This window comes from Heterodontus francisci, chromosome 17 (genome assembly GCF_036365525.1).
Source record: "Heterodontus francisci isolate sHetFra1 chromosome 17, sHetFra1.hap1, whole genome shotgun sequence".
In the NCBI taxonomy this organism is placed as follows: domain Eukaryota; kingdom Metazoa; phylum Chordata; class Chondrichthyes; order Heterodontiformes; family Heterodontidae; genus Heterodontus; species Heterodontus francisci.
This window is the reverse complement of record NC_090387.1, coordinates 70,022,980-70,048,234: the sequence shown is the minus strand read 5'-3', so window position 1 is coordinate 70,048,234 and position 25,255 is coordinate 70,022,980. Positions and strand designations below refer to the sequence as shown.

The following is a 25,255-nucleotide window of genomic DNA, read 5'->3' as shown; positions in this document are numbered from 1 at the left end:
AACCTAACAACTAATTAGAAGTCACAATAAGTGTGGCACATACAAGACAACCTAACTATGTCCCTATTAAGCAAAAACTAATTGAATTAAGAAGTTTTTTCTGGCTTGCAATACAGAAAAGGGCTCATTACCCAACAGCAATTTTACTTCAGTATTTCTAGGCTACAGTTCATTGTGAAGTCAGATTGCTGAACTATTCTATTTTTAAAGAAAGTGCATGTGCATATTATTGCGACAGCCAATCAAGCTGTGTATTTATCAGCATAGAAGTACTACAAGTACTGCATTCACATTATATAGTGCAAGTACTGCAGACATTTACTTCCCAACATAAAAATGGTGTTGTTAAATCTTAAAATACGTGACTCATTGCAAAAAGTGTTGCTGCTGAGCTTTGGAGCACAGGGGCTTCAAAGTGTGAACCGTCAGGCAAATGATTTAAAACATATCAGCAGATTGGAAAAGCCCAACAGAAATATCCAATGAGAATTAACATACGATGAAAGCAAAAATTTGCCAAGCTCGGGAGGAGGCCAGTTGGCCCATTGTACATGTGCCAGCACAATTGAAAGTGTTATCCAATTAGTCCCACTCATCCATTCTTCCACCATGGCCCTGCAGATGAGGGGATTAAATCTGTACCTCACTTCTCTGTGGTGCATTGCAGATTGCTGCCCCATAGCTGGCTTTAACAATGTCCTTTGAACTTGCTCATCTAGCCGTTCCTCTGTTCAATTCAATAACATGGCAAAGCAGATATCTGCTGTGGTTCTGGACATAGTACTGCACTCTAATAAAAGGCTTGTAAGATTGAGCCATTCTGGATAGTGGCTGTCAGAGGCCACAAATACCCCATTGGACTAAAAACTGAAAATGCTGGAAACACACAGCAGGTCAGGCAGCATCTGAGGAGACAGAAACTCAGTTCATGGCTGGGACTTTACAGGGCCCCAGACAGCATGTTGGGGGGCGGGGGAGGTGGGCGTAAAATCAGGTGAGATGGTGGGGGTGACATGCCCACTGCCTTCCTGCCACCGCTGGCATTTTACAAGCAGTGGGGAGGGTAGCAGATGGCCCTCCCTCTCCTAGGCCATTTGAGGCCCTTAAGTGCCTCTTTCCTTTACCAGTGGCAGGTGGGCACTTCGCCAAGTGGTGATGCCACCAGGTATACCCTGGTGGCCTCCTTACTGGCTTAGGGTGGGGGAGCCCTCTTGATCAGGCACCTTGTGGCCCATGGAGAACCCCACCCCAACAGTAAGGGCTGCTCCTGCTGAAAGATCCCTCCCCCTGCCCTCACGACCAACTTGCTGGGGCCTGCCTGATTGGTCCCAGTGAGCCTGATTCATTCTGGGACCTCCTCACGAGTGGTTGCTCCTGGCCTGCTGCAGTCCCAGCAGTGATCACCGCTCCCGGTGGCGCTGCTGGGACTGAAGAGCTGCTGGCTCTCTGATTGGTGGCAGCACTTGGGGGCGGGACCTAATCCCTTACCGGGACGGAAGCTGCGAAGGCAGAAATTGCCTGAGGAATGTAAAATGCAGTCGGGGCTCAGTCAGGTGGGGTTGGCCCCTGACATTGCAGCCGGTGGATGAGGCCACTGCCACTCCGCAAAATCCCAGCCAATGTTTCAGGTGGATGGCTTCTGGTCAGAACTGGAAGGTGTTAGAGATGAACAGCTTTTCAGCAAGTATAGAGCCAGGGGAAAGAGGGGGCTGAAAAAAAACAGGAGGGAGATATCTGATTGGGTGGAGGACAGGTATGATTTCAAATACATCACTTTCAATGACATCTTTAAAAAGATCCAGCTGCTGAGGTTACTGGCTCAAAGGAGAACAGGAAGAATCCCTGAGGCAGTGAGGAAGCTTTGACCCAGCTGATGAATGACAAAAAGTAACGAAAGGTCTGAAGGCCAGGCTAGAATTACGATATGTATAACCAGTTATCAAAAATAGCAGAAAAGTGACTGAACATGCGATTGGAAAGACAAGGTTTTTATGAAAAAAGGAGCCAGTGAGTGAACTGATAGCAGGGTTGCATGAGGGCAGTTGTCTTTAATCGCCAGAATGAGAAATTGCTGTTGGCAGTACACGGACTGCAAGAGTGATGGAGAGAGAATTGTATAGGCTCATTACAAAGCAGGATTTTCTGTAAGATATCCCCTTCTCTTCTTCCTACTGAGACAGATTACAGAAAGACCCATGGAATAAAAACAGTTAAAGTCTCATTGTAAGGAGACATTGCACAGAATAGAAATTGTGGTCGATTCGTCAAATTCATGTCAGTCAGGTGGCTTTTGAAAAAACGGAAGAATCTGGAGAATTGGAGTCGAAGATCTTTGAGAAGGAGAAGTAGGGCATGTGAGAATTTTGCGTCAGTTAGGAGGAAAAAAAATGGTTTAAAAAAAAAACTACATAGCAATTTTTCATTGACTTCAAAAAAGCTGCTGATGGAATCTGGCACCAAGCTCCAGTATCTAAACACACCTGCCAGAACAGTTCAAGCTCAAGCTCTGTATAAATGAGCAGAGTGTGCTGGAAGAGTTGCAGAGATTGGCTCTCAGTCAGTGTTGTAATTATTTACAGCTATCTGCTATCCCCACCACCCACCCTCCTCCCCCACCCCCACCCCCAGCCCCCATATATTTCTTAGAATCTGTGTCAAGGCAGCAGCTGAAGAAATGGAAAAAGCCAGTCTGACTACCGGGGAGAAGTCACCAACAATTTGAGATTCACCAGTGGTATAATGCAGAGGAAGACATGGAAAATTGACATGTTTGTCAGAAGAGATAAAAACAATTGGTTGGAGATCAGTAAATTGGAACTAAAACTGATGTCCTTTTTATTCAATTTTTCGCTATGTAAATTAATTACCATCTGGACAATGAGGATCTAAAACATATAACCCAGTTCAAATATTCTGGAAGGAACTAATTAGTAATAACTTCTGAGAGATAGTTAGGATTGGTATAATAATTGTAAACTAATCCTTCCTAATGATATCAAAAATCAGATTATCTGGTCATTATCACATTGCTGTTTGTGGGAGCTTGCCAAATTGGCTAATACAAAAACAAAATACCGTGGATGCTGGAAATCCGAAATAAAAACAGAAAATGCTGGAGATATTCAACAACACTAGATCATTTTCTCTCAGACAGCATGCGCTGGTACTGAAGGATGGCTGAACCAGAGCCATTGGAAATAGAGGATATGTGGGGTGGTGCTTGGGGTGGGGATCTGGTACAAGACCAATAGGGTGGTCTGCAACCCTGGGGTCTACCTGTCTTACTTGCATCACGTTCCTGAGCCATGTTTGCTTTCTGTTTGCCAGATTTTCTGTGCTTCCCCTTCTGCCGTACTGCTGTAACTATTTATGTCTCCTCTGGACCCATCTTGTGTCATTATAACCTCATTGTGCCTTGCACCACCATCCCATTTGTCATTCACCACTCCTGCCCTTCATCCTATCACAGACCTTTCCTTTTTGTTCTATTCTAGCTTCCTCTTTCCCTGATTAAAAGCTGTTCACCTCTAACTTCTTCCAGTTCTGATGAGAGGCCATTGACCTGAGGTGTTCTGATTCTCTCTCCAAAGTTGCTGCCTGACAAGAACAAGAACAAAGAACAAAGAACAGTACAGCACAGGAACAGGCTATTCGGCCCTCCAAGCCTGCGCCGATCTTGATGCCTGCCTAAACTGAAACCTTCTGCACTTCCGGGGTCCGTATGCCTCTATTCACATCCTATTCATGTATTTGTCAAGATGCCTCTTAAATGTCGCTATCGTACCTGCTTCCACCACCTCCCCCGGCAGCAAGTTCCAGGCACTCACCACCCTCTGTGTAAACAACTTGCCTCGCACATCCCCTTTAAACTTTGCCCCTCACACCTTAAACCTATGCCCCTAGTAACTGACTGTTCCACCCTGGGAAAAAGCTTCTGACTATCCACTCTGTCCATGCCGCTCATAACTTTGTAAACCTCTATCATGTCGCCCCTCCACCTCCGTCGTTCCAGTGAAAACAATCCGAGTTTATCCAACCAACCACTCATAGCTAATGCCCTCCAGACCAGGCACATCCTGGTAAACCTCTTCTGTACCCTCTGCAAAGCCTCCACGTCCTTCTGGTAGTGTGGTGACCAGAATTGCACGCAATATTCTATGTGTGGCCTAACTAAAGCTCTGTACAGATGCAGCAGGACTTGCCAATTTTTAAACTCTATGCCCTGACCGATGAAGGTAAGCATGCCGTATGCCTTCCTGACTACCTTATCCACCTGCGTTGCCACTTTCAGTGACCTGTGGACCTGTATGCCGAGATCTCTCTGCCTGTCAATACTCCTAAGGGTTCTGCCATTTACTGTATACTTCCCACCTTTATTAGATCTTCCGAAATGCATTACCTCACATTTGTCCGGATTAAACTCCATCTGCCATTTCTCCGTCCAAGTCTCCAACAGATCTATATCCTGCTGTATCCTCTGACGATCCTCAACACTATCCGCAACTCCACCAACCTTTGTGTCGTCCGCAAACGTACTAATCAGACCAGCTACGTTTTCCTCCAAATCATTTATATATACTTCAAACAGCAAAGGTCCCAGCACTGAGCCCTGCGGAACACCACTAGTCACAGCCCTCCATTCAGAAAAGCACCCTTCCACTGCTACCCTCTGTCTTCTATGACTGATCCAGTGTTGTATCCATCTTGCCAGCTCACCTCTGATCCTGTGTGACTTCACCTTTTGTACCAGTCTGCCATGAGGGACCTTGTCAAAGGCTTTACTGAAGTCCATATAGACAACATCCACTGCCCTTCCTTCATCAATCATCTTCGTCACTTCCTCAAAAAACTCAATCAAGTTAGTGAGACATGACTGCCCCTTCACAAAACCATGCTGCCTCTCGCTAATAAGTCCATTTGTTTCCAAATGGGAGTAAATCCTGTCCCGAAGAATCCTCTCTAATAATATCCCTACCACTGACGTAAGGCTCACCGGCCTATAATTTCCTGGATTATCCTTGCCACCCTTCTTAAACAAAGGAACAACATTGGCTATTCTCCAATCCTCTGGGACCTCACCTGTAGCCAATGAGGATGCAAAGATTTCTGTCAAGGCCCCAGCAATTTCTTACCTTGCCTCCCTCAGTATTCTGGGGTAGATCCCATCAGGCCCTGGGGACTTATCTACCTTAATGCTTTGCAAGACATCCAACACCTCCTCCTTTTTGATAATGAGATGACTGAGACTATCTACACTCCCTTCCCTAGACTCATCATCCATCAAGTCCTTCTCTTTGGTGAATACTGATGCTCAAAATACTCATTTAGTACCTCGCCCATTTCCTCTGGCTCCACACATAGATTCCCTCCACTGTCCTTGAGTGGGCCAACCCTTTCCCTGGTTACCCTCTTGCTCGTTATATACGTATAAAAAGTCTTGCTGACCTGCTGAGTTTTTTCAACATTTTTTGTTTTTTTCATTCAATCCATGAAAAATGTTGAAGTATTGTGTATTAATTTGAGATCCTACCTGTTGCCATATTTACATTGTGAACTATGGAACTTGAAAAAGACAAAGAGTAACTTTGTGCCCAGCTCCTAGGGCTCTATGCTGTGCATCCTTGTGCAATGAATCAATTTTAAGCCAAAACAGCTCAGCTGAGCTGTTGTTGAAACGGGAAGCCAAGGCAGGGAAATCCAGCATAATTAGGCCAAATTTTTTGGCAAGATTGCAGTCCAGCTGTGCTCTGGGACATGCTCCCCTGGAACATTTCATAATCCTGCAGCAGGCAGGCATGTCTTTATGTTGGTCTGCAGCCACTGAGACGTAGGATAAATTCCACAAAACCAGTAATGCTGGTGAATGAATGTTTCTCCCACTGCAGCCTGTGTGGAAACGCACATCCATGTAATTTGAAGTGTTACTGTGTTACAGGATAGTCATTATCTGCTCAGGAAAAGATGTCCTTAAACCCTTGAGATGAGGTTTTAGTGAAGGTTTTGTTGTCTCCGTTGTATTCCTTGTGTTTGTTAGCCATGTATTTTTGTTATATTTGAGATTGGGATAATGGGAGTTAAATGTGCTGTGATCAGATATGCAACTCCAATGAGAAATAACATGCATTTACATAATGTCTTTCAGATCCTCATGACACCCCAAAGTGCATCACATCCAATCAGTTACGTTTAAAATACAGTCATTGTCTTTTTGTGAGCTAAGCACAATGGCCAGTTTGCACACAGCAAGGGCACAGTATGGCTGGACAATCAATTCCTCAACAGTCATTCAATAGTCCTCTGGAGTAAGCCAAAAAGAAATCACATGTGTGTGTAGGAGGGCCTGAGTCTGGTCTGTTTTCCTTCATTTAGCAGCCTGGCAGAGAACCAGTAAAAGGCTGTTGAGGAAAAAAATGGAGCAACTTAGCAACAACAGGAACCAAATTAATTATACGACAGCTTCCATGGCAAGTAGTCCTGTGATATAAAAGCAGCATAATCCTTCATCACTGGAGCTAGCACCACACAAATGTTATATTATTTATATTGTACATGATGCCAATTCTGCCTTACTACTTTCCATAATTTCATGCAGATGAGCTATTGACAATGTTGAATTACTGGAGCTCTTCCCCTAAAATTCACTTGAAAGTTAAATGTAAACAGAACAACACCCTAATGAATGTTTGAATTGCATCCAGCTGCAATGAAATAAATCCACTTTTGAAGCCAACCAATATATCTAAATAGCTTTATCGATCTAGATCCTACTGTAGAATGTAAGCCAAACTGGGTGGGGGTAAAGAAGATAATTCCAAGGGCCGCTTGTGCCTTCCTTTAGTAACTTTTGTAAGCAAAATGTAACTATATCCCCCCAACTCCAGATTAAACAAACAGTTGTATATCTCCGCATGGCTTTTAAGATACTGAAGTCAGTTACTGTAATTTCAATTGCAGATGAGGTATTGTTATATATGTTAGATATTGTTATACTATCTGTAAAGTATTAGGAACTAATTAGCTAGGAGCTAGTTGTTATGTGTAAGTGTTCCTGTGGGTGGGGGGGGGCACATTCACGGCTGCACTGGGCAGTCATGTTATATGTAACACAAGAAGCAGTTGAATCAGGTTCTATAGCACACAGCATGGTGCTGTAATAAACAAGACTGACTCCAGCCTTTTCCAAGTTTAAAGCATAATTCTTTCCAACATCTGGGAACCAGAAAACAACATAAAGACGAAACATGGTGGCAGTGAGTGTCTGTGAGTAAACCTAGAACATTTTAAAAGCATCAGATTGAGAAAAGTGACCCACATTAGTGCCAGACTGAGTGAAAGAAAAACTAAGTGACTCGTGTGAAAACTCTAAAAAAACAAAAGAAAAAAAAAAGTGTTAGCTGGGACAGGAATGAATGCACTGCTCCAGCGCATAAGGAACTGGGAAGCTGATGATGTCATAGAGGCATTTGAGAAGTTCAAACAAAAGTGCAATTTGGCATTCAGTAGTTTCCTCAAAGACACTAGTGAAGAGGAGAGGGTCAGCTATATCCTTCTGTGGGCCGGCGATAAAGGATTACATTAATTTAACAGCTGGGACCTAAGTGAAGAGGACAGCAGAAACCCAGACAACATTTTTTGAAAGGTTATAGAACATAGAACAGTACAGCACAGTACAGGCCCTTCGACCCACGATGTTGTGCCGAACCTTTAACCTACTCTAAGATCAAACTACCTACCCACCCTTCATTCTACTATCATCCATGTACCTATCCAAGAGGCGCTTAAATGTCCCTAATGTATCTGCTTCTACAGCCACCGCTGGCAGCGCATTCCACGCACCCACCACTCTCTGTGTAAAGAACCTACCTCTGACATCTCCCCGAAACCTTCCTCCAATCACCTTAAAATTATGCCCCCTGGTGATAGCCCTTTCCGCCCTGGGAAAAAGTCTCTGGCTATCCACTCTATCTATGCCTCTCATCATCTTGTACCCCTCTATCAAGTCACCTCTCATCCTTCTTCGCTCCAATGAGAAAAGCCCTAGCTCCCTCAATCTTTCTTCGTAAGACATGTCCTCTAGTCCAGGCAGCATCCTGGTAAATCTCCTCTGCACCCTCTCTAAAGCTTCCACATCCTTCCTATGATGAGGCGACCAGAACTGAACACAATATTCCAAGTGTGGTCGAACCAGGGCCTTATAGAGCTGCAGCATAACCTCACGGCTCTTAAACTCAATCCCCCTGTTAATGAAAGCCAACACACCATACGCCTTCTTAACAACCCTATCAACTTGGGTGGCAACTTTGAGTGATCTATGGACATGGACCCCAAGATCCCTCTGTTCCTCCACACTACCAAGAATCCTGTCTTTAAGCGTGTATTCTGCATTCAAATTTGACCTTCCAAAATGAATCACTTCACACTTTTCCAGGTTGAACTCCATCTGCCACTTCTCAGCCCAGCTCTGCATCCTGTCAATGTCCCGTTGCAACCTACAACAGCCTTCCACACTATCCACAACTCCAGCAATCTTCGTGTCATCAGCAAACTTGCTAACACAGCCTTCCACTTCCTCATCCAAGTCATTTATAAAAATCACAAAGAGCAGAGGTCCCAGAACAGATCCCTGCGGAACATCACTGGTCACCGAGCTCCAGGCTGAATACTTTACATCTGCTACCACCCTCTGTCTTCTATGGGCCAGCCAATTTTGTATCCAGACAGCCAACTTTCCCTGTATCCCATGCCTCCTGACTTTCTGAATGAGCCTGGAACAAAGAGAACAAAGAAAATTACAGCACAGGAACAGGCCCTTCGGCCCTCCAAGCCTGCGCCGATCCAGATCCTCTATCTAAACATGTCGCCTATTTTCTAAGGGTCTGTATCTCTTTTCTTCCTGCCCATTCATGTATCTGTCTAGATACATCTTAAAAGACGCCATCGTGCCTGCATCTACCACCTCCGCTGGCAACGCATTCCAGGCACCCACCACCCTCTGCGTAAAGAACTTTCCACGCATATCCCCCCTAAACTTTTCCCCTTTCACTTTGAACTCGTGTCCTCTAGTAATTGAATCCCCCACTCTGGGAAAAAGCCTCTTGCTATCCACCCTGTCTATACCTCTCATGATTTTGTACACCTCAATCAGGTCCCCCCTCAACCTCCGTCTTTCTAATGAAAATAATCCTAATCTACTCAACCTCTCTTCATAGCTAGCTCCCTCCAGACCAGGCAACATCCTGGTGAACCTCCTCTGCACCCTCTCCAAAGCATCCACATCCTTTTGGTAATGTGGCGACCAGAAATGCACACAGTATTCCAAATGTGGCCGAACCAAAGTCCTATACAACTGTAACATGACCTGCCAACTCTTGTACTCAACACCCCGTCCGATGAAGGAAAGCATGCCGTATGCCTTCTTGACCACTCTATTTACCTGCGTTGCCACCTTCAGGGAACAGTGGACCTGAACACCCAAATCTCTCTGGACATCAATTTTCCCCAGGACTTTTCCATTTACTGTATAGTTCACTCTTGAATTGGATCTTCCAAAATGCATCACCTTGCATTTGCCCTGATTGAACTCCATCTGCCATTTCTCTGCCCAACTCTCCAATCTATCTATATTCTGCTGTATTCTCTGACAGTCCCCTTCACTATCTGCTACTCCACCAATCTTAGTGTTGTCTGCAAACTTGCTAATCAGTCCACCTATACTTTCCTCCAAATCATTAATGTATATCACAAACAACAGTGGTCCCAGCACGGATCCCTGTGGAACACCACTGGTCACACGTCTCCATTTTGAGAAACTCCCTTCTACTGCTACTCTCTGTCTCCTGTTGCCCAGCCAGTTCTTTATCCATCTAGCTAGTACACCTTGGACCCCATGCGCCTTCACTTTCTCCATCAGCCTGCCATGGGGAACCTTATCAAACGCCTTACTGAAGTCCATGTATATGACATCGACAGCCCTTCCCTCATCAATCAACTTTGTCACTTCCTCAAAGAATTCTATTAAGTTGGTAAGACATGACCTTCCCTGCACAAAACCATGTTGCCTATCACTGATAAGCCCATTTTCTTCCAAATGGGAATAGATCCTATCCCTCAGTATCTTCTCCAGCAGCTTCCCTACCACTGACGTCAGGCTCACCGGTCTATAATTACCTGGATTATCCCTGCTACCCTTCTTAAACAAGGGGACAACATTAGCAATTCTCCAGTCCTCCGGGACCTCACCCGTGTTTAAGGATGCTGCAAAGATATCTGTTAAGGCCCCAGCTATTTCCTCTCTCGCTTCCCTCAGTAACCTGGGATAGATCCCATCCGGACCTGGGGACTTGTCCACCTTAATGCCCTTTAGACTACCCAACACTTCCTCCCTCCTTATGCCGACTTGACCTAGAGTAATCAAACATCTGTTCCTAACCTCAACATCCGTCATGTCCCTCTCCTCGGTGAATACCGATGCAAAGTACTCGTTTAGAATCTCACCCATTTTCTCTGACTCCAAGCATAACATTCCTCCTTTGTCCTTTAGTGGGCCAATCCTTTCTCTAGTTACCCTCTTTCTCCTTATATATGAATAAAAGGCTTTGGGATTTTCCTTAACCCTGTTTGCTAAAGATATTTCATGACCCCTTTTAGCCCTCTTAATTCCTCGTTTCAGATTGGTCCTACATTCCCGATATTCTTTCAAAGCTTCGTCTTTCATCAGCCGCCTAGACCTTATGTATGCTTCCTTTTTCCTCTTAGCTAGTCTCACAATTTCACCTGTCATCCATGGTTCCCTAATCTTGCCATTTCTATCCCTCATTTTCACAGGAACATGTCTCTCCTGCACGCTAATCAACCTCTCTTTTAAAGCCTCCCACATATCACATGTGGATTTACCTTCAAACAGCTGCTCCCAATCTACATTCCCCAGCTCCTGCCGAATTTTGGTGTAGTTGGCCTTCCCCCAATTTAGCACTCTTCCTTTAGGACCACTCTCGTCTTTGTCCATGAGTATTTTAAAGCTTACGGAATTGTGATCACTATTCCCAAAGTAGTCCCCTACTGAAACTTCAAACACCTGGCCGGGCTCATTCCCCAACACCAGGTCCAGTATGGCCCCTTCCCGAGTTGGACTATTTACATACTGCTCTAGAAAACCCTCCTGGATGCTCCTTACAAATTCTGCTCCATCTAGACCTCTAACACTAAGTGAATCCCAGTCAATGTTGGGAAAATTAAAATCTTCTATCACCACCACCCTGTTGCTCCTACATCTTTCCATAATCTGTTTACATATTTGTACCTCTGTCTCACGCTCGCTGTTGGGAGGCCTGTAGTACAGCCCCAACATTGTTACCGCACCCTTCCTATTTCTGAGTTCTGTCCATATTGCCTCACTGCTCGAGTCCTCCATAGTGCCCTCCTTCAGCACAGCTGTGATATCCTCTTTGACCAGTAATGCAACTCCTCCACCCCTTTTACCTCCCTCTCTATCCCGCCTGAAGCATCGATATCCTGGGATATTTAGTTGCCAATCATGCCCTTCCCTCAACCAAGTCTCAGTAATAGCAATAACATCATACTCCCAGGTACTAATCCAAGCCCTAAGTTCATCTGCCTTACCTACTACACTTCTTGCATTACAACAAATGCACCTCAGACCACCAGTCCCTTTACATTCATCATCTGCTCCCTGCCTGCTCTTCCCCTTAGTCACACTGACTTCATTATCTAGTTCCTTACAGGCTTTTGTTACTACCTCCTTACTGTCAACTGACCTCCTCAATTGGTTCCCATCCCCCTGCCATATTCGTTTAAACCCTCCCCAACAGCGTTAGCAAAAGCACCCCCAAGGACATTGGTTCCAGTCCGGCCCAGGTGTAGACCGTCCAATTTGTAATAGTCCCACCTCCCCCAGAACCGGTCCCAATGTCCCAAAAATCTGAACCCCTCCTTCCTGCACTATCTCTCAAGCCACGCATTCATCCTGACTATTCTTTCATTTTTACTCTGACTATCACGTGGCACTGGTAGCAATCCTGAGATTACTACCTCTGAGGTCCTACTTTTTAACTTGGCTCCTAACTCCCTAAACTCTGCTTGTAGGACCTCATCCCGTTTTTTTACCTATATCATTGGTGCCTATGTGCACAACGACAACCGGCTGTTCACCCTCCCCCTTTAGAATGTTCTGCAGCCGATCTGAGACATCCCTGACCCGTGCACCTGGGAGGCAACATACCATTCGGGAGCCTCGTTTTTGACCACAGAACCGCCTATCTACTCCCCTTACAATCGAATCCCCTACGACTATAGCCCTTCCACTCTTTTTCCCGCCCTTCTGAACAGCAGAGCCAGCCACGGTGCCATGAACCTGGCTACTGCTGCCTTCCCCTGGTGAGCCATCTCCCTCAACAGTATCCAAAACGGTATACTTGTTTTGGAGGGAGATGACCGCAGGGGGCTCCTGCGCTGCCTTCCTGCTCTTTCTCTGCCTTTTGGTCACCCATTCCCTTTCTCCCTCAGCAATCCTAATCTGCGGTGTGACCAATTCACTAAACGTGCTATCCACGACCTCCTCAGCATCGCGCATGCTCCAAAGTGAGTCCATCCGCAGCTCGAGAGCCGTCATGCGGTCTAACAAGAGCTGCAGCTGGACACACTTCCTGCACGTGAAGGAGCCAGGGACATCAGCCATGTCCCTGAGCTCCCACATTGAGCAAGAGGAGCATGACACGGGTCTGAGATCTCCTGCCATTTTTAATCTTAAGCTTAACTTAGTTAAATGAAAAAGGAACGAAAAGTTTTTACCAATCACGATAAAACCAGAGAAATAGAAAAAGCCTTACCTTATATACACCCCACCGAGTCCTTTTTTTTGGTTAGAGGAGGAGGGCGGGTGGGAGACACTACAAGTGTGGTGTCTCGGGTTCAGAAACCGCCCAAATATATAGTGTTTTACTTACCCAGCAGCCCCCTGGCCTCCGCCGAAAACAAAAGGAAATTAAGTTTACTTTCAAACTGACCTTCCCAGCTGCTCACTCGCTCGCACTCTCTGCTCCCGAAAAAGCTGCTGCAATGAAAGGAAAGTTATTTTAAACCGCCCAAATATATAGCGTTTTACTTACCCAGCAGCCCCCTGGCCTCCGCCGAAAACAAAAGGAAATTAAGTTTACTTTCAAACTGACCTTCCCAGCTGCTCACTCGCTCGCACTCTCTGCTCCCGAAAAAGCTGCTGCAATGAAAGGAAAGTTATTTTAAACCGCCCAAATATATAGTGTTTTACTTACCCAGCAGCCCCCTGGCCTCCGCCGAAAACAAAAGGAAATTAAGTTTACTTTCAAACTGACCTTCCCAGCTGCTCACTCGCTCGCACTCTCTGCTCCCGAAAAAGCTGCTGCAATGAAAGGAAAGTTATTTTAAACCGCCCAAATATATAGCGTTTTACTTACCCAGCAGCCCCCTGGCCTCCGCCGAAAACAAAAGGAAATTAAGTTTACTTTCAAACTGACCTTCCCAGCTGCTCACTCGCTCGCACTCTCTGCTCCCGAAAAAGCTGCTGCAATGAAAGGAAAGTTATTTTAAACCGCCCAAATATATAGTGTTTTACTTACCCAGCAGCCCCCTGGCCTCCGCCGAAAACAAAAGGAAATTAAGTTTACTTTCAAACTGACCTTCCCAGCTGCTCACTCGCTCGCACTCTCTGCTCCCGAAAAAGCTGCTGCAATGAAAGCCTACCATGGGGAACCTTATCAAACGCCTTGCTAAAATCCATATACACCACATCCACTGCTCTTCCTTCATCAATGTGTTTTGTCACATCTTCAAAGAATTCAATAAGGCTTGTGAGGCATGACCTGCCCCTCACAAAGCCATGCTGACTGTCTCTAATCAAACCATGCTTTTTCAAATAATCATAAATCCTGTCTCTCAGAATCCTCTCCAATAATTTTCCCACTACCGACATAAGACTGACTGGTCTATAATTCCCAGGGTTATCCCTATTCCCTTTCTTGAACAAGGGAATAACATTTGACACCCTCCAATCATCTGGTACTACTCCAGTGGACAGTGAGGACGCAAAGATCATCGCCAAAGGCGCGGCAATCTCTTCCCTCACTTCCCGTAATATCCTTGGGTATATCCCGTCTGGCCCCGGGGACTTATCTGTCCTCATATCATTCAAAATTTCCAGCACATCCTCCCTCTTAACCTCAACCTGTTAGAGCATATCAGCCTGTTCCACGCTATCCTCACAAACGACCAGGTCCCTCTCACTAGTGAATACTGAAGCAAAGTATTCATTTAGGACCTCCCCTACCTCCTCTGACTCCAGGCACAAGTTCCCTCCACTATCCCTGATCAGCCCTACCCTCACTCTGGCCATTCTCTTGTTTCTCACATAAGTGTAGAACGCCTTGGGATTTTCCTTAATTCTACCCGCCAAGACTTTTTCATGTCCCCTTCTAGCTCTCCTAAGTCCATTCTTCAGTTCCTTCCTGGCTACCTTGTAACCCTCTAGAGCCCTGTCTGATCATTGCTTCCTCAACCTTAAGTAAGCTTCCTTCTTCCTCTTGACTAGCTGTTCCACATCTCTTGTCATCCAAGGTTCCTTCACCCTACCATCCCTTCCTTGCCTCATCGGGACAAACCTATCCAGCAGTCGCAGCAAGTGCTCCCTAAACAACCTCCACATTTCTGTCGTGCATTTCCCTGAGAACATCTGTTCCCAATTAATGCTCCCCAGTTCCTGCCTAATAGCATTGTAATTCCCCCTCCCCCAATTAAATATTTTCCCATCCCGTCTGCTCCTGTCCCTCTCCATGACTATAGTAAAGGTCAGCACCCATCTCCAGCCAAAATCAAATCATCGCATATACCGATATAAATTTCAAGGCCTCCGATAGGAACTAGGTGAGCCTATTGACAACTTTGTAACAAGATTGAAAAATGCAGCCAGAAAATGTAAATTTAAGGACACAGATGAAAGGCTGATAGATCACTCATTTGGGGTTCTGCACATCCTGAAGTACAGAAAGCTCTAATCGGACAGGACAAGCTCACAATATCGCAGGCTGTCGACACAGCCAGAGCACTTCAAGGCACGAGCAGACAGATGAAGACTGTGACCTCCCAAATGGCTCGACTTCAGTTAAGCCAAGAGACAGGCAGCAGGGTTGATGCTGTGAAATAACAACTAAAGAATGTACACTAAACAGAGGGAAAGGCGTGCAGGAGCTGTGGATGACCACATGAATTGACAGATAGAAGGAAATGTCCCGCATATGGATCAATCTGCAGAGCTTGCTGAAAGATCAATCACTGGGAAAAGATGTGCAGAGCAAGGCAAGAAGGTGGTAGATGAGTCATCAAAGCCAGAGTAACAGGGCGAAGGAATAGTGAAAGAAACCAAAACATCCATACTCTGGAAGATGGCAAAGGGTTTGAGAACGTGATAGACATAGGAACCATAGAATTGCACGAAATGTCTGGATGTGACAGTTCCCAGAGAAAATAAATTCACACAACCATTCAGATCAGGAAGAGGCTGAGAAATAAGCGCACAACGATAAATCTGAAGGTGAAGATTGATACTGGAGCGCAGAGTAACATCATCCCGCTCAGACTATACCAGCAGATCTTTCCTAAAAATTTGGAAAAAAATGGTTACCAAGGGAAGGTGCTCTGAAACCAAACAACGTCATGCTAACAGCATATGGGGGAACTGAGATTCGACAGCTAGGAACAATCCAAATCAGAGGGATACACAAAGGAAAAGATGTTAACTGTATGTTCTACGTCACAGAAACAGATGGTCCAGTTATCCTGGGGTTGAACAGTTGTGAAGGGCTACAGATTATCTCAGTAAACCATGAGGTGAAGGAGGCAACACTGAAGGTTGAAGACAGCACACCAGTTGAAAAGCGCCCTCTGATAAGAAGCAAAGAAGATCTGTTACAAATGTACCCAGAGTGTTTTGATGAAATGGATGCTTCAAAGATTTTGAGTATCACATCACTATTGACCTAGCGATGAAACCAGTGATTCATCCCGCACATAAAGTACCAGTAGAACTAAAAGGAAAGTTTGAAAGAGAGCTCCAAGAAATGGAAGCAAAGAAGATGATCGCCAGAGTCATAAAGCCTACAGATTGGGTAAATTCCATCTTGGTGAGAGAGAAGCCAAATGGATGGCTAAGAATTTGCCTAGATCCCAAAGATCTTAGCCAAGCAATGAAGAGGGATCACTACCCTATCCCAACACTGGAAGAGATCACACCAGCACTGGCAGGGGTAAAGGTTTTCAGCAAGCTTGATGCCAGAAATGGCTACTGGAATGTGAAGACAGAAGCAGAATCTTCACTGTTGACAACATTCAACACAACCTTTAGATAGTACAAATTCCTGCGTCTACCCTTTGGCCTCAAAGCGAGCCAGGATGTGTTCCAACAGAAAGTAGACATACAGGGGATGCAAAGGAGCAGTCGGTATAGCTGATGATATCCAGATATATGGTGTAGGTGGAAAAGATCATGACAACCATCTACATGAAGCCATGGAGAGAACCAAGAAAGTTGGGATTAAGCTAATGCTGACAAATGCATTGTGAAAGTGACAGAATGCCAGTTCTGCGGAATGGTGTGCACACCTGACGAGTTAAGCCGAGGCCTGAAAGAATCTCAGCCATCTCGGGGATGGAAGCCCCAAGAGATAAGAGAGAGTTGAGAAGTTTCCTTGATTTGATACAGTACATCAGCTCCTATATTCCGCACATGTAGGAACACACGGCAAAGCTGTGGGAGCTGATGAAAGAAGATGTAGAGTACCAGTGGTCAGAGTCACATGCAACAAACTCAAAAAGTTAGTATGCAAGGAGACAAGTCTGCCCAACTACAACAGTAAGAAACCTGTCACTCTGCAAGTAGATGCTTCCACAAAAGGACTGGGAGCAGCCCGGTACACCAATAGCATTTGCTTCCAAAGCTCTCCCATCAGCTGAGAAAAAATATGCCAACATAAAGAGAGAGCTTATGGCAGTCATGTATGGATGTGAGAAGTTCCACACATATCTCTATGGGAGAAAGTTCACAGTGGAGAGTGATCATCGTCCACTGGAGCAGATCGACAAGAAAAATCTGTGTAAAACACCAGCAAGACTGCAGAGGTTCCTCTTGAGGCTTCAGAGTTATGATTTCACTTTGAAATTTAAGCCAGGAAGAGAAATGGTGCTGGCAGATACCCTATCTCAGTTGTCGCCACAAGAGAAACACAAGATAAAAGATCTAGGCATAAAGATTCATCACCTAGTGAACATAACACCACCGAAATTGAGTCAAATTAGAGAGGAGACCAGCAAAGACGAGGAGTTACAGGTCTCTCAGCAAGTGATCCAGGGATGGCCTGATAAGATACAACAAATACAGCCAGCATTACGGCAGTACTGGTCTATCAGAGATGACATCTCACTAGAAGATGGTGTTCTGCTAGCCGGATCCAGAATAATCATACCCAAAACAATGCAGGAAGAACTTCTCCAGAAGATACATGAAGGCCATATGGGAATGGAGAAGTGTAAGCTCAGAGCCAGATCAGCTGTGTACTGGATAAGCATGAAAATATGGTGTCTACATGCAATGTATGCCAGAAGAACAGAAACTCACAACAGAAAGAGGAGACGATAGCTACTGAAGTACCACCTGGACCATGGCATAATGTAGGAGTCGATTTATTCACACATGCTCAAAAATGGTATCTCATAGTCCATTACTACTCAAAATTCCCTTTTATCCGGAAGATGAAAGACTTGAGAGCCACAACAATAATTTCAGCAGTACGAGTTCCTGAAAGGTTAATATATGACAATGGCACCCAATTTACATCCAGAGAATTTAAGGAATTCACTGACCAGTACGGGTTTAACACCATCACCTCATCACCACACTACCCACAGGGACACGATTGATAGAAAGACATGTCCATACAGTCAAAAGAACACTTGTGAAATGCCAAGAGACAAAGGAAGACCCAAACCTGGCCTTATTGTCACTCCGATCCACACCTCTCAAGGCTGACAAGAAATCACCTGCAGAGCTGTTAAATGGAAGAAAATATAAGACAACTCTGTCAAGCAAAATACATCCTTCAAGTGACCAGGAGGAAGTGAGACAACAACTCACTGAAGCACAGGTAAGAGGAGATCAACACTTCAACAAATATGCTAAATCCCTACCCGAGCTGTTGAAAGGACAAACTGTACCTGTACAGGATCAAATCATGAAAATCTGGAGCCTAGCAAAAATTGTTAGTGAAGCTGAGACTCCAAGGTCATATATCATTGAGACAGAAACTGGTAACCAAATGAGAAGGAACAGAATCCATATTCGACCTACACCTGAGCTGGAAAAACAGAAAAGACCATCAACAACACCGGAAACATCACTATCCAGTGAGACATTAACAACATCACCAGCAAGTAACACAACATCACCTGTGCAGCATGCCAACGCACCACTGAGTGCAATAAATGCCAAATCTACAAGATGGAGGCACATCTTACCAAGCGATACCGTGAATAATATTTAAAAAAAAGAATACACGCTATAAAAGACTCTAAAAAGGGGTTCAGATTATTTGCACAAGTCAGATGATAATCTTTATTTATATTGACAGTTATATTGATATAGGAGCATTATGTTTTAAAGAAATAGAGATGTTATATATGTTATATATTGTTATACTATCTGTAAAGTGTTAGGAACTAATTAGCTAGGAACTAGCTGTTATGTGTAAGTGTTCCAGTGGGTGGCCACTCACAGCTGCACTGGGGAGTCCTGTTATATGTAACACAAAAAGCAGTTGAATCAGGTTCTATAGCTGTAATAAACAAGGCTGACTCCAGCCTTTTCCAAGTTTAAGGTGTGATTCTTTCCAACATCTGGGAACCAGAAAACAACATAAAGATGAAACAGGTATTGGCGGTTGAATTAATTTTTTCTGCCTTTTTATTTTATTTTTTAACAGGCTGTGAGAGTCGCTACTACAACATCACACAACTATCTTTTTCTTTCATTGTTGCATCAAGGATCAGTGGCTAAGTTATCCCTAGCCTGCATATTTATCTTTCTGCAATTGCTATTTCATCTTAAATCATCGCATCATCCATGGCTTGGGGGTAGCACTGTTGCATTTGAGTCAGAAGATCATGGGTTCAAGTCCCACACCAGGGACTTGAGCACATAATCCATGCTGACTCCAGTGCATAGGACTCCCAAGTTTCGGGAACCTTGGATAACGAGGGATATTGTGAACCAAGTCAAAAAGAAAAAGGAAGCATTCGTAAGGGCTAGAGGGCTGGGAACGGACAAAGCCCTTGAGGAATATAAAGAAAGTAGGAAGGAACTTAAGCAAGGAGTCAGGAGGGCTAAAAGGGGTCATGAAAAGTCATTGGCAAACAGGATTAAGGAGAATCAAAAGGCTTTTCATACGTATATAAAGAGCAAGAGGGTAACCAGGGAAAGCCCACTCAAGGACAGAGGAGGGAATCCATGTGTGGAGCCAGAGGAAATGGGTGAGGTACTAAATGAGTATTTTGAGCATCAGTATTCACCAAAGAGAAGGACTTGGTGGATGATGAGTCTAGGGAAGGGAGTGTAGATAGTGTGGGTCATGTCGTTATCAAAAAGGAAGAGGTGCTGGGTGTCTTGCAAAGCATTAAGGGAGATAAGTCCCCAGGGCCTGATGGGATGTACCCCAGAATACTGAGGGAGGCAAGGGAAGAAATTGCTGGGGCCTTGACAGAAATCTTTGGATCCTCATTGGCTACAGGTGAGGTCCCAGAGGGCTGGGGAATAGCCAATGTTGTTCCTTTGTTTAAGAAGGGTGGCAAGGATAATCCAGGAAATTATAGGCCGGTGAGCCTTACGTCAGTGGTAGGGAAATTATTAGAGAAGATTCTTTGGGACAGGATTTACTCCCATTTGGAAACAAATGGACTTATTAGCGAGAGGCAGCATGGTTTTGTGAAGAGGAGGTCGTGTCTCACTAACTTGATTGAGTTTTTTGAGGATGTGACGAAGATGATTGATGAAGGAAGGGCAGTGGATGTTATCTATATGGACTTCAATAAAGCCTTTGACAAGGTCCCTCATGGCAGACTGGTACAAAAGGTGAAGTCACACGGGATCAGGGGTGAGCTGGCAAATTGGATACAGAACTGGCTCAGTCATAGAAGACAGAGGGTAGCAGTGGAAGGGTGCTTTTCTGAATGGAGGGCTGTGACTAGTGGTGTTCCGCAGGGATCAGTGCTGGGACCTTTGCTGTTTGTATTATATATAAATGATTTGGAGGAAAATGTAGCTGGTCTGATTAGTAAGTTTGCGGAGGACACAAAGGTTGGTGGAGTTGCAGATAGTGTTGAGGATCGTCAGAGGATACAGCAGGATATAGATCGGTTGGAGACTTGGGCGGAGAAATGGCAGATGGAGTTTAATCCGGACAAATGTGAGGTAATGCATTTTGGAAGATCTAATAAAGGTGGGAAGTATACAATAAATGGCAGAACCCTTAGGAGTATTGACAGGCAGAGAGATCTGGGCGTACAGGTCCACAGGTCACTGAAAGTGGCAACGCAGGTGGATAAGGTAGTCAAGAAGGCATACGGCATGCTTGCCTTCATCGGTCGGGGCATAGAGTATAAAAATTGGCAAGTCATGCTGCAGCTGTACAGAACCTTAGTTAGGCCACATTTAGAATATTGCATGCAATTCTGGTCGCCACACTACCAGAAGGATGTGGAGGCTTTGGAGAGGGTACAGAAGAGGTTTACCAGGATGTTGCCTGGTCTGGAGGGTATTAGCTATGAGGAGAGGTTGGATAAACTCGGATTGTTTTCACTGGAACGACAGAGGTGGAGGGGGCAACATGATAGAGGTTTACAAAGTTATGAGTGGCATGGACAGAGTGGATAGTCAGAAGCTTTTTCCCAGGGTGGAAGAGTCAGTTACTAGGGGACATAGGTTTAAGGTGAGAGGGGCAAAGTTTAGAGGGGATGTGCGAGGCAAGTTCTTTACACAGAGGGTGGTGGAACTTGCTGCCGGGGGAGGTGGTGGAAGCAGGTACGATAGCCACGTTTAAGAAGCATCTTGACAAATACATGAATGGGATGGGAAATAGAGGGATACGGTCCCCAGAAGTGCAGAAGATTTTAGTTTAGACAGGCATCAAGATCGGCGCAGGCTTGGAGGGCCGAATGGCCTGTTCCTGTGCTGTTAAAATGTCTGCCCTCTCATGTAGATGTAAAGGATCCATGGCACTATTTGAAGAAGGGCAGGGGAGTTTTCTCTGATGTCCTGGCCAACATTTATCCATCAGCCAACATCACTAAAACCAATATCTGGTCATTATCACATTGCTGTTTGTGGGAGTTTGCTGTGCGCAAATTGGCTGCTGTGTTTCCTACATTACAACAGTGACTGCACTTCAAAAATACTATTTGTCTCTAAAGCACTTTGTAATGTCCTGAGTTTATGAAGGTGCTATATAAATGCAAGTTCTTTCTTTGGTTTTTTTTTCCGACAAGTTGTTTTGCTTGTTAACTTTGTTGCTTCATTTCGTATTTCTCACACATTTCCGGTTGGATTTTGCTCTCAGCCCGATGTCGGGTTTTGTGGTCGGTGGGGGGGGGGTTTAAATATTTAAAATACCTAGCTGCATACATTAACATGTCATCTGCACAATCTTCCCATCTGTTCCCAATCTTCAGTGCGATGTGCAGCACTTGCGCCTTCACTTACCTCTCCAGGAGAAGCTGGTCTCACCGAGGAGGGGACAGGGTCTTCGCTGCATTCTGAGTTAGATGGGGTGGAAGGGGTCAACTCTGCATTATTTTGAACTGTTTGCAGGACTGGCAGTCTTTTATAAATGGCCCCAGAACCTGCTCCAGCATCAGGTGACACCGTAAACAGTGTCTCCAATGCTGCCCCCGCCATGTAATTGGGGGGGGGGGGGGGGAGTTGCCATCAATCACCCACTGTGTAATCGCGGTGGCATGGCTCCCATGCAGGGTGGCCGCCATTTTCTGCACCCGCCACCGTTCCCAGCAGCAGGACAAGAAGATCCAGACTTTCATTTCAGTCCTATCTAGTCTTTACATTTGCTTCATAGTCCTTGGGCAAAATTTACTATGAATATTTACCACTGAGTACAACTATTCTTCCATATCTTCAACCTACTCCATAGCTGAAACTTGCACTGGAATCAGTAAAACCCATCTGAATTTATAGGCATGTACAAATGTCATGGGTTATTTTAGGCTGGGTTTACACAAAATATTTCCTGTGTGGCAGGAAATAAGATTTCTTCATTACACTTTGACGAAGAAAGGTCCATATATAGTGTACAGAATGCCTAATTGTCTTGGATTTGAGATAGCTAGTCCCAAAAATATTTCAGAAGGAACAGCAGCCACCCAATCTCACCAGCTTTAACATGCAAAGGAATATGTGAACAAGCATTGACAATTTTGTCCATTAACTCTAGTCTACTATATAGCGTAGCTTAGATGTTCTCGTGGAATATGAAAGCTCATGCATTTCAAGACTGCAATGGCCTTTGCCAAATCTGTTTCCCATGTTTCATTTCTTCACATCCACACAATTGTCATCTCACATGAGAACAATCTCCTACGGACACTGGCCTTTTCAGAATTCTGCACTGTGTGATTCTGAGAATCTTCACTGTATACTCATATGAACAGCAGAATTAGTTTTGTCCCTCCATTTTCAGCCATCGTCTTGAGTTTATAAACACATTGGAAAATTATTTCCTATATTTTCTGTTCATCTAATGTAATTTATTTAATTTTTGGACTAGACATCCTGAATGTCCAAGCTTGTTATCTCCAGCCATAGAGGTTCTGTTTTGCAAAGCACAACTTAAACGACACCCAGATATATTCTAGAAAAGATGCATTGGCTGAGCTGCGTTCCACAATAGCTCGTACAGTGTGGGGGGGGGGGCGGGGGCGCAGGGAAAGACACACTGGTCCTTGAGGCCTATACAACTTCTTTTCAGCATTTGCCACAGAGAATAAAACCAGGGTCTATTAGAGTGTGGTGCATCAATGATTCTTTCAGAGCCATAATTTCTGCTTACACCATGATGTTGACAATTTCTGTTGCTGCTGTTTCCACTTTTTATTTGTCGGTGGCAGAATTGAGCTGAGGAATATCACAAGTCTGTTTATGAAAGATGGACAGAAAATGTAGCTTTCATGCTGCAGGTAAACTGGGCTTAGGATTTGAAACTGGTCAACTGGTTTTACTCTTGTTGAAATCCCTTGCTTTCACTTAGCGTTTTACTCAACCTACTCCTATCTGTGTTATATTTGTCTCGGCATATTGATGCTTAGAAAATTATGGTTGCATTTCAGAACAAAGCCTTAACTATGAGATGGGAGGGGAGGAAGCTAGAATTCCACTCAGCCACGATGACTGCCTGGAGCAAGATGTTCTGAGAAGAGACAGTGTTCCCTAAGTAATGCTTTCCCCATGACAGGATATAAAGTTTCCTATCTGCATTTGGAAGCTGCATTTACACTAAAGAAATATGAAAGACTCTTCACTCTAAGAAATATTTGTGAATAATAAAAATGTTACAAACAAAATAATCAGTACATGACATATATCAAACATCTTCCTTATTGGAGCAAGTTTTAAACTTAAAAAAATGCAACAATGGCATCCGAGGATAAAAATGTGCTGATAAAGATTTCTGGTCAAGAAATGAATTTTGTAAAATGTTTAATTGAGCCTGGTCAGGCCTATATTTTTGAAGTGCACAATGCTACTTACTGATTCAAGTATATTTTATATTCAACAAGCATACAATTTGTAAAGAATCAGATCATTTTACTTAATTAAAACTGGAGTAACTTTTAACAGTCAAGCACATGTATTTTCTTTAGAATCTAATGTCCAGTACTCATTCTTGATATGTAACTCTGCCCTGTAAAACTTCCCCGTGCATTTCCTTCATAAGGAGATTTCAAACTTCAGTCATCAATCCCAGTGACACTCTAACTTGCTAATTGTAGAGAAGTGGAGATCTTTGGACAGAGAAAAGGCTTCCCTTCTTTGAAGTGTGCTACACCACTTTGCCAGGATTCATAATGTTTTTTGGATCCAGCGCAGCCTTAATTTCCCTCATTACTTGCATACCAACAGCACCAATTTCTTCAGTCAGGAGCTGCCGCTTACCCAAGCCTATGCCGTGCTCCCCAGTACAGGTGCCGTGCATGGCTAGAGCTCTTCTGTGACAGAAAAGGAAGACTGCAATTAGCGAACTAACCCATTACAAGAAAGTATCTTCCAATTCAGTAAGCCTGTAGCTTAAGTGGATAAAACACTAACTCGCATACAGATCTGCCTGAACTTTTAGTCTGGCAACTTTTTCAGTTCTCAGCTGACGCATGAACTGAGAAACAAATCAACACTGAATCAAGATTGCTTATCAAACAATGGATTGGCAGTGATTATGGGTTCAGCTACACACTGTTCCCACCCTTCCAACTGGCATAGCATCGAGTAAATCCGCAAGACTATTTTGTTTAGGAATCTCTGAAAATACCTTGGAATCCAAATTTTCTTAGCGTATTTTAGTGCTGCTTTATTCTAAAAAATGTTCTCTCGTATTGTTGCTCCAATGCATTTTCTCATTCACAGTCAGACAGGTTGAGCCTTAACTACAAGTCACAATGAAGTTATTACAAATATCTCCTATGCACAGTAATAAGCAATTCCTTTACCTTCAAAATATACAACCTTTCTTCTACAGGTAATCTCATGTCATTCTCTATCTATCTAATGTGCATGTTATACATTTAGAACATTGGTATTTACAGAAACATAGAACATTACTTCACTATATTCTCATTTTATTATTGAAAATAGGGACGTGTTGTCGAAGCTTTTTGTCTTGCACTCTTCAGGAAAATCTGCAAGAATAACCAATGTAAGGGAATACAAGAGCTTTATACTGTATGAGAAAGTACTGATTGGTTGGCAAGTGAACTCTGATTGGTAGAGGCATTGCCAAGGAGAATGCACCAATTTATGGTGACTGACAGTTAACCGCCAAGCTTTGTTTGAAATTTAAACCAGGCAGCTTGACTCTGATTAGTTAAAGCATTGCCCTGAGGACTGAACCAGCGAATGGCTGTCACTTACTTTGTTTAGTTGAAACCGGTGCAATGCTTGTACATG

General features: G+C 44.2%; 1 protein-coding gene and 1 long non-coding RNA gene across 5 annotated transcripts in view; one reads left to right on the top strand and one right to left on the bottom strand.

Moving 5' to 3' along the window:
• The window catches only part of ldhd (lactate dehydrogenase D), an 81,644-nt gene that overhangs the window by 1,338 nt on the left and 55,051 nt on the right, over positions 1–25,255 (bottom strand). For 3 of the 4 annotated variants that reach the window (XM_068049612.1, XM_068049614.1, XM_068049613.1), the window contains one exon: positions 23,778–24,303. The exons of the other annotated variant lie outside the window; for it this stretch is intronic. In XM_068049612.1, coding sequence (XP_067905713.1) covers positions 24,138–24,303 — 166 coding nt within the window. In that variant the 3' untranslated portion in view covers positions 23,778–24,137. Of the gene's footprint in view, positions 1–23,777; positions 24,304–25,255 lie in introns of those variants that run through there. 4 annotated transcript variants of the gene reach the window in all.
• Positions 1,527–6,974, top strand: LOC137379031 (uncharacterized). Its single transcript, XR_010976728.1, has 3 exons — positions 1,527–1,753; positions 3,591–3,715; positions 6,143–6,974. It is a non-coding gene; the product is annotated as an uncharacterized lncRNA (long non-coding RNA).